We start from the raw sequence: 13707 nt of genomic DNA, 5'->3' as shown, positions 1-13707 counted from the left end.
TTCCTCTAACTAAGAAAGATACATCATGTGTGCGAGCAGTTATTGGCCGGATGTCAGAGTAAAAAATTAGATATATTACCGAATCTTATTTGTGACCGCGCACGCGGTGCCCACCGTGAGCTCCGTCCGATCAAATTGTGGGGTTGTTTCTCTCACTGAGCATTTACTCTTCCCAATTTTTATCCGTTATGATTTTTCCTTCCGTCCCTCTCTCTCTCACCTCCTTATCTCTTCTGTTCTGGATTTTCTCCTCCATGGACCTCTCTTGCTTGATGTGCCCTTGCCGCCGCCGGCCGGCCCCCCGCCTCCATCCCGTGAAGGCCTTCTCCGCCAACTCCCTCCTCCTCATTAGCCGCCGCCGCCACCTACCTACTCCGCGTGAGCCGCTGTTGCCTCCGCGAACCAAGGCCGCACCCTCCTCCGTGAGAGCCATGGCCGCCTCCCGCCACGAACCGAGGCCGCCTCGCTCCTCTGGGTTAGCCGCGCCCGCCTCCCTTCGTGAACCTAGGCCCCCGTTCTCCTTCGCGAGATCCACCATTGTCGTCGACCCTGCGACAGCGGTGACGAGCTGCTGCATCTCTGCAAGGTGGCCAGGCCCCCACGATGGTTCTCGTCCTGTGCTCGGCGCTCCGGGTGCTCGTCTTGAGCCGTCCCCGCGAGCTCCGGCATTGATGAGTCTTTCTTCCCGACGATCGAGGTGCTGGACGTCTCCCCCCAACGGCCCAACGAGTTCACCGGCTGTCACCCTTCATTCCCGAGCCAAGCCAGACTCTGCTTGATGCCTCCGGAAGCATCGACGCCGCACTCTAGTCCTCTACCCGTAGTGACAACTTTGAGTTAAGAATTTCTTCCATAAAGAGATCATCTTATTTTCTCGGATGTAAATTCCAGGTTAAGAGTTACTTTTAGGTTTCACTGGATGTAGTTTCAACATATGCCAATTACTTTTATGAGTTCTCTAGATGTAGTTTTTATCTTAAGAGTTACTTTCATGAGTTCACTAGATGTTGTTTTAATCTTAAGAGTTACTTTCATGATTTTTTAGATGTAGTTATGTAAGTACCAATGAAATGGGATCTAACTGGGGTTGCTATATATGGAGCAGCATGGTCATAAGGTCTGAATTGTTTCTTTTGTTTTGGATATGAGCTACTATTTTTGTTGGATCTAAAATGGCATGCTTAACTTACTTGGTTGTAACTCTGTGCGAGGTTTTGACTTACAAGTATGATTTGTACTTGTGACAAAATTTTAAGCCAATTGATTTAGTTACTTCCTTACACATAGTTACTTTCAGCTGCTAGATCTAGATGTAATTATGTGTTTGTCGGTAACTAACTACTCCTTTAGTCGTCTTGTCCAATTGAAGTTACTTTTGCAAGCACAACTATGAATAACTCTGCATCTACTAGAGAGTTAGTGCAATGGTCTTAGATGAAAATTATACTTTGCCAAGTGGTTAGGTTTAGCAAATGGATATGGTCATCACTATGTAAATTTGTATTGCACTAGATGTAACTATAAATTATATTAGCGTTATGATGGACTATATTATCACAGGATGTAAAAAACTAACTTAAGTATTTCCAACTGTTTTAGATTTAACTATGAATTATGATATGCTGAAAGGTATTATCAGTACTTCAGCACCAAGTATATATTGCATGCTCGAACACCATCAACATTTTTCTAGAAATGACAAAGGAACCGTCAAATCCATGGTGATGCCCTTCTCATCATAAACGAACTTCTTCCTGGTCCTATAAAGCATGGATCTGTCTGCTGGCAGATCTCATCTCTCCCATATTATGTGAGGTGAGATGCAATGTTAAAAGGTACTAGGAGTAACTAGGTTCTCTATTTATGCTGCTGTGACCTATATTAGGTTGTTGTGTATGAATTTTCCCTTGTTCCTAAAGTTTTTTAATGCTATTGCTACGTTTTTGGTTCAAATCAAGCTTGGGTCATGTCTGTATCTAGATGTCAATGTGAAGTGGGTTGATCAAGTTTTGGAGGACGTTGATATGTTACTCCAACGATGTAGTTTTCCTTTACCACAAAGCAAGTTTCTGGGTAGTATGCATTCGGTCATGTCATTCATTAAAGCCATAGCTATTCGTAGGTTATTTGTGTGTACAGAATTTCTATAGGCTTCAGCTTGTGGTTCCTAATTAGGTATGATGATACACGTAGCATGTACCATTGTTCTCCCTGCAAAGTAATTCTCTGCCATAGTTGTGAGTTTTTTTAGTGCATTGTTCAATAATTTGCACTGGATAGGAGTAACCTTCATCTTGTATACCCTCAGTTTGCACAAAAAATAGTTAAGGTAGAACCAATCTGGCCGAAACTCAGATATATGTCTGTACATGACAAAACAAATTCCATCCATCTTAGGCACTTTACCTTGAAGTTAGACAACAAGTTTCTTCCCTACTAGTGTTGCTTTCGAATGGTTGCAATTTTTTCCCAATATTCTACATCCTGCCAGTTGCTGCTCTAATTTTCTATTGTTCTTATTTTGTTAACAGGGTGGATGGGAGGGGGGTTTGCATCCATTGAGATTACTTCCGGACATGACAGTTACTGCAATGAAGAGAACAAATTTATGCTCTTCTTGGGTTAGTGGAATGTGTTACTCATTGGTCAAAGAGTTGGCAGGACAAGCTTTTTCCCCTTTCAAGTGCAAGATTTTTCTTTGTCTATATAGACCAGTGGATGCAATTTTGTTCTCAGTGCTTTCTTGGATTTACAGAATTATTTTGAAGCTAACAACAAATTTTCTAACACACGCATTGTTTAGTTCTCTTCTCAATTTAAATTTGATGTATACTGTAAATATCATATGAGTTATGCTCCGTAGTTTTTTTTCACATTTTTTATTACAATGGTGTTGCTGCCGCTGGGTCACGTACAGGGAACGAGATGAGAGATGAGGGATGACTGCATGAGCTCTTTTACGCGGAGCCGCGGAGGGAACGGACGAACGGACCGTGGCCTCCTCACGTGGACGTGTCAGAACGTGGAACAGAAAGCTTTCATATTTTGGGCCGTAGGAAGTGAGCACCGCATAAGACCAGGGAGTGCACGCGCACTCCCTAGACGGTCCCATGAAATAAACGAGAAAAAGTTATACTCCCTCCGTCGAACAAAGGATGTCTCAACTTTGATCAAATTTGAATGCATCTATACACTAAGTCATGTCTAAATACATCTAAATTTTAACAAATTTGAGACATTTTGTTTTTTAACGGAGGTAGTACGAGTTGTTTTGTCGAAGGGACACAGTGTTATTCTTGGTTAGTGAAATCAGGAGTAGGCGAGTATTATCGTTTCCCATCCTCTTCGGAGAGCCCAGGTCCTCCACGCCGTGCTGTTCGCAACTCTTAGGTAAAATTTCCCCCTCCGTCGTTCTCTTTCGTGCTTCCTTTCTCATCCATGACTGTGAATTGTTCTTGCTTCAGGTTCATGTGCGTTATTGCTTGAATTGGATATGGAGGATGCCAATATAGAGGATGCGTTATTGCTTGCATCGGATATTGAGGATGGGGATTCTGCTTTGCTTCAGGCGGAGATGGAGGATCCCATCACTGTATCACTAGGCCCCATGGATCGCCTCCTCCGACGGCTCCATTCATTCAATGCCGCTGAATACAATTTGCCGGTGGGATTCACTGAGGATAAGATCCAGAATCTCAAAGAAGATCTCCAGCGATTATGCGTTTCCCTCAAAGATTTGTCTGAGGAACAGGAACCTAGCCTGACGGCTAAGTGCGGGATGAAGGAGGCGCGGGAGCTTTGTTATGATGCGGAGGACTTACTTGACGATGCGACGCTCTGTGATATTGGCGCCAGTGCTCGCAGTCGCAGATCAAGCTCCCGTCGTCTTAGCATCATCTCTTGGACCCCCCGTAAGCTGAAGCGTCGCCCCCAGATCTCAACAGATTTATCAGAATTAATGGCTCGTGTGGTGGATGCGAATGATAGAAGCGCAAGTTTCCTGCTTGAGCATAAAACCGTCAAACCTGCCTTTGGACAAACCGGTGCCAGCCAACTTCCGCCGCTAATCCAACTGCCTCTCGAAGTGCTTGAGGAACCAACTGACAAGCTAGTTGAGCTGCTGGCTTTCGAGGAAAAACAACTGAAGGTGGTACCAATCTTTGGAATTTCAGGTGTTGGAAAGACAACAGTTGCAAGAACCATATATTATAGGCATGGAGAGAGATTCCATTGCCGGGCTTTTGTAAGGGTGTCACGAAATCCAGATATGAGAAGGTTCTTCACAAGCATCATCTCACAAATCAAGGCACCACATGCTCATGCTTTCTCTGATGCGCACGACCTTATTGACACAATTTTCAAACATCTTCAAGGCAAAAGGTATTTTTCCAAATATTGATGCACAGCTTATATATAAAAGGCCTAGACCACAACATATTGTACACACCAAAAATAACAAGAAATCAAAACAGATAGCAGAAACTAGGATTAAATCTTTGTGGATTAGAAACATTACAGCAAAAATACCACTTTCCCCCATTTTCATGTCCTTTTTATTGCGCAGTTTATCTCTTCAATTTGATAGTGTTCCTTTATTTGTTTTATTTCAGCTTGATATATACTTCCTTCGTCCCATATTAAGTGACTCAAATTTTCCCAAATATGGATGCATCTATTCCCAAAAAGCGTATAGAGACATGTAATATTTCGTCACTTAATATGGGACGGAGGGAGTATTTCTTATGAACCAAAGTGCTTTGCAGGTACCTTATTATAATTGATGACTTATGGACAATATCAGTATGGGACATTATTAGCTGTGCTTTTCCTTATGCTGATTCTTGCAGCAGAGTAGTAACAACCACACAGATTGAGGATGTAGCATTGTCATGTTGTGGTTATCAGTCGGAGTATATATTTGAGATGGCACCTCTTAATTATCGTGAACAACGAAAATTACTCTTCACTACAGTTTTTGGCTCTGAAGGTGAATATGGTTGTCCTGAAGATTTCAAAGAAGTTTCAGATGGGATTGTTATGAAATGTGGTGGTTCACTGCTATCGACTGTAAATATAGCCAGCATGTTACCAAGACAACCAGGCCTCAAAATGGAGCGATGGGATAACATACTACGTTCCTTACCCTCCATTTTGAAGACAAATCCTATTCCAGATGGGATGAAAGAAATTCTATACCTTATTTACATTGATCTTCCTCCTGACTTGAAGACCTATTTGCTATATGTTAGTATGTATCCAGAGGGCTATACAATCAAGAAGGATGAGTTGGTGAAGCAATGGATAGCCGAAGGTTTTCTTAGTGGCATGGAAGGAGTCGCTAGAGGTTATTTTGATGAGCTTGTCAATAGAGGAATGCTCCAACCTGTACACACCAGTTATACTGGCGAGGTGTTGTCATGTACAGTTAACCATATGGTACTGGATCTTATCAGGTACAAATCCCTGGAGGCGAATTTCGTCATTACAGTTGACTATCTTCAGTCAACTCTAGGACTTCCTGACAAGGTTCGTCGACTATCAATCCAATTTGGAGATGCAAAAAGTGCGAAGGTACCAGAAAGCATCAGAATGTCCCACATTCGGTCACTTTTTTTTGGTGGATTCTTCAAATGTGTACCATCCATTGTGGAATATAGGTTTCTTCGAGTTTTAGTTCTTCATATATGGTCTGACCAAGACAAGACTAGTTATGACCTTGCTAGAATTGGTGAGCTATTTCGACTGAGATATCTGAACATTGAATGTAATATCACCATTGATCTTCCAGACAAGATTCAAGGGCTAAAATATTTGGAGACACTGCAAATAGATGCAAGAGTATGTACTGTTCCATCTGCTATTGTTCATTTACAGAGTTTGTTGCACCTTTGCCTTCCAAGTGACGCTAATCTGCCCCACAGAATTGGCCAACTGAGATCACTTCGCACTTTGGGGTATTTTGACCTTAGCAGTAACGCAACAAACAGTGTGATGGATCTCGGCAAGCTGACCAATCTCCAGGATCTTCATCTCACCTGTTCCTCATCAGAGTTTGGGAATCTGAAAAACAACATAAAATGCCTGGGCTTGATTGTTGGGAAACTAAGCAGCCTCAGATGTCTAACTCTGGTACCTACAAGCTCCTCTTATTTGAATTCCCTGGATGATACTGGTACTTCAAGCACTTCAAGCATTGGGATTTCTTTTGATGGTTTTATCATCACGTCCCCTCCTCCGGCCCTTCTTCAGAGACTTGAGCTGTTGCCACCAATTTGCATATTTTCCAGCATTCCTGGGTGGATCGGAGAACTCAGCAAACTTTGCATCTTAAAGATTGAAGTGATGGTGCTGTCGAGTAACGATATTGATATCCTCAAAGCATTGGCTACCCTTACTTCTCTTTCGCTGTATGTCCGTACTGACCCCAAAAGAAGGATTATCTTTGACAGTGTGGGATTCTCAGTTCTTAAATACTTTAATTTCATGTGTACTGCACCGTGCATGACATTTTTGGAAGGATCAATGCCCAATGTCCGAAAGCTCAAGCTAAGGTTCAATGCTAACAAATTGGAGCGATATGATCCGATGCATGCTGGCTTTGAGTACTTGTCAGGCCTTAAAGAGATCTTTGTAAAAATTGGGAGCGTCAGTGGGGATGAATCAGACAAAAACGATGCAGAGCGTGCATTATTGGCTACCATCAGTAAGCATCCAAGCACCCCCATCCTCAACATGCAATCGGTGAACTGGATTTTTTATGGCGACAAAGGAGGATTTACGACGGCCCAAGAAGAAAATAACCAGACCCAGGAAATACAAGATGTATGGCTGTATGCATCGATTGATGCAGAGGCCGGGGACTCCTCCCCTTTTCAAAAAAAAAAGGAAATACAAGATGTGATCACAGAGGAATACTCTGATCAACAATCTGAAGATCCAAATAAAGAACCTGACAGCAGGTGGGGACTATATTTTTCAAAATTTGTATTGTTGCCCTTGTACTATCAGTTTCCATATCGTCTATTTCCAGTACCCACTTCCGAACCTGAAGTCCACTGTGCCATGTCTGACCCCAATTCTAATTAGAATTATAAATGGTTGTTGTCAACCAGAACATACATGCAGTCAGTCAGGGACTTCTCGAGCTTGGTGCTCCGCAAGACCATTTTTTCCTGGAGCATCCCAAGAAAGCCCATGGAATGGAGCACCATCCCAGGAGCTCCCATAGAATTCAAGTACAAGGAGCTCAGGATAGGGACCAACAACTTCGACGAGAAGATGAAGCTGGGGCAGGGAGGGTATGGTGTGGTATACCGTGCCACCATACCCGGTGAACACGGCCAGAGCATGGAAGTGGCTGTCAAGCGGTTCTCGAGGGCTAACACCAAGGGACAGGAGGACTTCTTGGCAGAGATCAGCATCATCAGCCGCCTCCGGCACCGCAACCTCGTCAAGCTGGTTGGTAAGGAAATTTCTCTCAATTCACACCTTTCCTTCTCAGTTTCTTATTGTTGATCACTTCACTGCAGATGATTATCTGGAATAGGACATCACGGCCTGCCTGATAACATTCTCTAGTTTTTCATCAAGAACTTACGCAAAGGTCTCTTGAAATAATAATGCTAATTTATCATGGGGATTAGTTTAACATCTTCTGTCGTTCCTAGCAAAAAATAGAGATGATATTTGCTTAGTTTTATATTTCGTACCGAGAGTAAAGACTGCATACAAGTTGTCAGAGCTCTGTACCTTGTGTTCTTGTTAAATGCTCAACCATAATTTTCTTTTGCACAAAAGTTACAATTTTCTTGGATGGTTATGTGAAAATGAAATCTTCCAGGCTCACTTATTGGATGTCAAAAGCTGTTTTGCTTTCTGTAAATGGACAACATTGTACGCACGAACCAGAGGCTAGCGATGTGTGAAAGAGATTTACACGAACGGGATTGACGTTTAAATACTTGCACAAATCTTTCAAGTATATAGTACTAGTAGTAAGTAGTAAAAAGGTTGAGCTAATCAGAGAACCTAGGTGCTGAAAATTAATTAATTGCTAGTACTATATTAGATCCTGGCGGAACCAATTGAAACTTAAATACGAAATGAAACCATGACTAATTGCTGTCAATATTTTGGTCGTATCATATGATTTTGGGATTCAAGATCATTATTGAATATCAAGCAATGCATATTAGTACTAATGTACTATACCTGGCTCACGTTTTGATAATGCAAAAAACAATGTTACTTGAACGGTATGCTGGATTGCTGGTCAATCACTCTCATCTCTGATTTGATTACTTAAACATCCACGGGTTTTTTCGTTGCTCCGGTCAATTCCGTAATGGAAGCCGTATGCTTAGTTCTCCTTTGTGTTTTTACAAAAAAAAGATGAAACTGCAACTGAAAAGCAATGGATGCATCTGCAGGTTGGAGCTACCAAAATGGTGTGTTGCTGCTGGTATACGACTTCATGCCTAACGGCAGCTTGGACAAGCACCTCTTCGGCGGCCCGAATGCTCCAATCCTCAACTGGAAGCAGCGTTACACCATTGTTGTTGGCGTGGCGTCGGCCCTGAACTACCTCCACCACGAGTGCGGTCAAGTGGTGATCCACCGGGATATCAAGCCGTCGAACATCATGCTGGACGCCGCCTTCAACGCCCGGCTCAGCGACTTCGGTGTCGCCTGCGCTGTAGAGACTGACAAGACGGATAACATTGGCGTCGTTGCGGGAACGCTGGGATATATTGCACCGGAGTGCTTTCACACTGGCACGGTGACGTGGAGGTCGGACGTCTTCGGTTTCGGTGCTGTCATCCTGGAGGTCGTCTCTGGCTGCCGCATCTCCCGCAACAATGCCGCAGGGTGCAGCATGGTGGAGGCTGTGTGGAAGCTCCACAGCACGGGCCGCATCCTCGAGGCTGTCGACCCAAGGCTTGTCGAATTCGACGAGGATGACGTTGAGCGTCTTCTGCTGCTGGCACTCGCTTGCAGCCACCCTGACCCCCAAGAGCGGCCCAGGGCGAATGCCATTGTACAGATGCTGATGCGCTCCGCCCCGCCGCCTGACGTGCAGCTGTGGATGCCGACGTTCATGTGGCCCACGAAGCCGGCTGCCTTTGGGAACGAGCACGGTGATGATCTGACGTTTTCGTACCACGCCTCGTCGTCCGGGTGGACAAAGAACTCGCACGGCCCCTCGTCATCGGGGTGGACAACGACTTCTACTACGTGAGCAGAGCACAATGTTGCCGAGGTTCGGTCAGGACGTACGAATCGACGGCACGTCTGAGATAGATAAGTCTGGTTTATTAGGCGTGGCCATTTGCATGATTTCATTGATTTAGGTGTGGCCATTTGCATGATTTCATTGATTTGATGACAATGTGTCAAGCAAAAAGCATGACAAAAAGATGTAGCAAAAACACTAACTTGCAGACACCAAGTAGCAACATCAATTCGACCTATGGAGCTGTCTGTTTGGGTTGGGCGAAAAATCGCTGGTTCAGACGGTGCTGCACCTGATGCTGGAGTGCTCCTTCTCTAGGACGATTTGGACATCCTTCCAAAGGGAGCGACCGAAAATGGCTTGTGCCGCTGCTAATGGCGCTTCGATCAGAGGATGGTGGATCCGGTTGCTAAAGCTTCAATCTAGGAAGAAGAACCCGGACATCGTGTTGGCGAGCCTGGTTGCATGGCACATCTGGAAGGAGAGAAACCAACGGGTTTTTGAGAATCGCAGCTCATCGCCGGAAAAGGTGGCTTCTTTCATTAGAGCAGAGTATGCCCTCCTGTTGGAGGCTGGTAGAGAGTAATTTGTTTGTTTTTTCACCAGCTTGGCTGCCTGTAGCTGGCATTGGTTCTTTTTGTTCTGTTGTACATGACTTTTCTTGTCCACTTTAATGAAAAAGCGGAGCGCCTGCTAGGTTCTAAAAAAAAAAATCGCTGGTTCCATACCAGCGCCTTCAGAAACCGAAACTGGCGCGGGGTTCCTCCGCTCTGTAGCCGGTTAAGAAAATTTGATGCTACAAAGTTTTTTTCCAAAACAAAACTAGCAATTGGCCCCTCCGCTCTGTAGTCGGTTAAGAACTTTAGAGTCTTTTCTATATGATGAAAAACTAGCAAGTGGCCCGTCCGCCTGTGCATCAGCTTCTTACCGTCTGAGGGCGTGGTGACCCTGATAAGGGGCTGATTTCTCATGATCTCAGTCTGTTGAGAGAGGTAGTCTCGTTTTGCCGTTCTACCTTGGTTATACGAGTTTTTTTTTTCTGTTTTGCCGTTCTACCTCATTTCAGAAGAAGAAGAAGAAGTATTCTCACGTTGGGTCGCTTCACGACGTCACGGAGATTAGGACGGACAGGATCAGATCGGTCCAGCTACAGCCGCAAGCAAAAAGACTTTGTTACGTGGAATTGGACTGCGCGCGGATAAGCATACAGGCTAGCTCAATTTCATTTCTTTGCCTGGTTTGAGGGGGGAAATCCTTGCGACAGTAATTGCGGGAAATTAAAGAGGCCGACCAAAACCAAACTACCGCTATTTATTTTTTTGAAGAAAAGGCAGTCGATTGCCATTGGACTGGGAAGAAGAGTTTAGATAATTACAAGCGGCCAAACAAAGAAAAGGAAACTACCGCTATTGCTCTCTTCTTTTTGCATGCTAATTCACTGCCAAGAGGAGACGGCGCTGCACCTGTTGGTGGCCACATGCCATTTTGCCCTTTCAGTTTGGCGCCAGCCCGGGTGCTGCAGCCTGCAATGCAGGATGACAAGCTACGTACGTCCTACGTACTCCACTGAACATTCTCCCCGGCAGTGCATACCACGCCCAGCTCAATCGACCTCGACGGTAAAGGGCAAGAGCACGGGTTTGCTTGGTTTCGTGAATGATTTGAAAAAGACGTGCTCAACATCGAAAATTTCTGATGAAGGTCGATCGTCTCCGCGTCAATGCCCGGTGTATGCTGCATCTGACCCCGGCTCTTTTGGGGTTTTCGCGCAGATCAGATCGATCAGCTGGTTCCTGCCTTTTTTTTCTTTTCTTTGCATACTTCGTGTCGTTAGATGGTTGTGCAATCAATAAAGTGTGCATCGATTGATGCGGAGATCGAGGTTTTTTTCTTTTTCAGAAAAAAATTGTGACATTAGAAACAAGAGGGTCTTTCCATACTACAGTCGATTGTTAGAGTAGAGCGTGTAATGCTTCCGTAACTAAGGGAGACTCCATCCCTAATCTCCTTTTCTCTCGAAATCGGCTTTGTACTACCGCTCCTCGTCGACGAGACCACCACCCACGGGTCCTCTCCTCATCCTTCTGTCGCTTCAGCAATCGTGAGGTGGTGGGGATGTCCTTGGATTTGCATTGCAGCGCGGTATATTAGTTATATCTCTTAGAATTATTGTTTGCTTTCTCGAGAGCGGCACTACGGTGGATATGGCGCCGTGAGATTGAAAATACGGATTTCCGGACTCGTGATCCACCTCGTCATGTTTTGCAAATGGTCTTCGTGACTTAATTGGTGCTTCTTCTCCCATCGGCAAAGTTCGGCTAGTTTAGGCTTCCTTGTAGAGCTAGTGATGTTAAAGTACGCATGATCGATCTGTTTGGTAGGATCTAGGATGGTCATTCAACCCTCTCCGTTGCATCGGATTAGTGAAGTCAAAGTAAAGTCGTCGCATTGCTGGCAAAACGGACGATGGTGATTGTGTCTGTAGATGGTGCCTACAAACCGTGCATATCGACGGTGGTGTCGTTGGTTGGGTTTGGGTTCTCTTGCACTTGCCATGCATGGCAGTAAGTTAGTTGTGCTCTTGAGCAGGGGTGGAGACAGTCCTCCAGCAGCCCGGGCCGCGGTGGCATTTTTTCCTTTGTAAAATTTGGTGATCTGAAAGATTTTTCCGTCTTAATTGGTAATTTTAGAGATTTGAAGCAATGTCCCGGGCTTAATGGAATGTTTGCTCCGCCTTTGCTCTTTGAGCATGTTGTAGTTCTGATTTTCGCTCGGTTTTTTATTTACCTAAGCATGCAACGAATCTTCTTGATTGATGAGACGAGGGAAAGCTTTTTCTTCTGTTTCGAGAAATTAAAACAATGCAGTACTCCAGTATGCAAAGATATCCTGGTCATTATATGAACCCAAACAAAAGTCACACCTAGACTTATCTTTCATTTTTTTATTTTGTAGTTGCTCATTGTTTGGTACTTCGAAACTAGCGGGAGGGAAGCAGCAAGTGTGACACGAGCGTGTCGACGCGCATTCGCCAGAGGGGGAAAGAACAAAGGAGGCTCACATGTTGGTGTTGGCTACAGACTCCAGCTGGGATTAGGACAAGGGTTTGCCAGAGAAGAAGCAGAAAGCCCTTTCTCTCCAAACACCCACACACATTCTTTCTCGAAAAATACACACATGCATCTCACTCCTTCGATCCCCTTCCCAGCCATATGCATCCAAGGAATAATACTTGCACTAACGTCACATGCCAATGCCATCACGGGACGGACACAGACGACGCGCAGTAGAACAAACAAGCTGCTTGGTATACGTACACGCACGTACTCTCCTAGCTACTAGCTTGCAGCTAGCAAATGAGAAGATGAAAAACTCCAAATCTCATTCTTTATATGCATGCACGCATGTGGGCATTAGTTATGGCTTTTGCATATTCTGTGGTGCAGCTCGATCTGAGAATGAACAGATAGGATCGAACAAGGTTCGCATGCAGTACAAGACTGCTACTGTTAGCTTAGACCGGCGTGGAAGATCATATATATGCATGCATATATGCTTAATGTTCTGTTTGCTGCAAGCGGCCAAACGACACTGAATCTCGTATAGTCGTAGTACGTACGCCCTTTATAATCGTATCAAACTACAATTAATTATTCAGGGTAGAGTAGAATAATTCGTGAAATCATGTGTTCACTACTTCACCATGCAACTTAGCAGTGAGTTTGAGGCTGAGGGAAACCCTATATATTAGTGTCACTACTTGAGACTCTGCTTTGGATTATTTCTTGGCTCTGGCAATGGATGTATGCGATCCGATGTCGTAACTTAAATGATTACGTTGGTTATATCCGCAGCTATATATATGCGAGTAGATTAGATTGCTACTTAATTATATATGATACGTGCATTTATATTTACCCATATTATCATGGGAAACATGACATTATTTGCCCACATTATTCACTATGGTTATGCCTATGTGCTACAGAAAACAATGGGAGTTAAAGCTGTGTGTTTTTAACTAGTTTCAAGGAGAGACAATTTTGCATGTTATAGTAACCATTCACCTGCAAAACACATTCTACTGGTATAATTGAAACATGAGAAAATGTAGTTTTTCTACTCCCTCCTCCGTCCGGTACCAAGTGTGGCAATTTTGTCTACATACACATGTACGTACATCTACACATTAAAAACATGTGTATTTAGACAAAGTTGCGATACTTAATACTAGACGGAGGGATGAATAGTTACATGCGTGTAGTTTTCGTGACAACTGGTATGTTCTTTACTTTTGATGCGGAATAAAACTATAAGAAAACATGCATATGTTTTGTAAGGAATGCTAGTGTATACAATTAAACCAAACATACTCCAATGGAAAAAAAATTGAGGCCAAGATATATTTATCACCTTAGAGTTTCATGATAATCTAAACATATTACTACTGTATAAAAAAATTCACATACCATGCG

At 43.9% G+C, this 13707-nt stretch overlaps 1 protein-coding gene across 1 annotated transcript; it reads left to right on the top strand.

The window, feature by feature from the left end:
- The first annotated feature begins 3271 nt into the window (after nt 1-3271).
- LOC100835643 (disease resistance protein RPP13) lies at nt 3272-9470 on the top strand. Its single transcript, XM_010238375.3, has 5 exons — nt 3272-3390; nt 3465-4380; nt 4764-6959; nt 7113-7462; nt 8430-9470. Exons 2-5 carry the CDS (start codon nt 3494-3496, stop codon nt 9236-9238), a joined length of 4242 nt encoding a protein of 1413 aa, XP_010236677.2. The 5' UTR covers nt 3272-3390; nt 3465-3493; the 3' UTR covers nt 9239-9470.
- The last annotated feature ends 4237 nt before the right edge of the window (nt 9471-13707 follow it).

The sequence above is a fragment of the Brachypodium distachyon genome, chromosome 3 (genome assembly GCF_000005505.3).
Source record: "Brachypodium distachyon strain Bd21 chromosome 3, Brachypodium_distachyon_v3.0, whole genome shotgun sequence".
Taxonomy (NCBI): domain Eukaryota; kingdom Viridiplantae; phylum Streptophyta; class Magnoliopsida; order Poales; family Poaceae; genus Brachypodium; species Brachypodium distachyon.
The sequence above is the reverse complement of the archived record's forward strand: the minus strand, read 5'-3'. Positions and strand labels throughout refer to the sequence as shown.

Excerpts from the sequence above, each read along its gene's own strand:
- LOC100835643 (XM_010238375.3), top strand. The coding sequence starts at position 3,494 with ATGGAGGATGCCAATATAGAGGATGCGTTATTGCTTGCATCGGATATT. Across the intron at positions 4,381-4,763 it reads AAACATCTTCAAGGCAAAAG|GTACCTTATTATAATTGATG; the intron begins GTATTTTTCCAA and ends AGTGCTTTGCAG. Across the intron at positions 7,463-8,429 it reads CAACCTCGTCAAGCTGGTTG|GTTGGAGCTACCAAAATGGT; the intron begins GTAAGGAAATTT and ends ATGCATCTGCAG.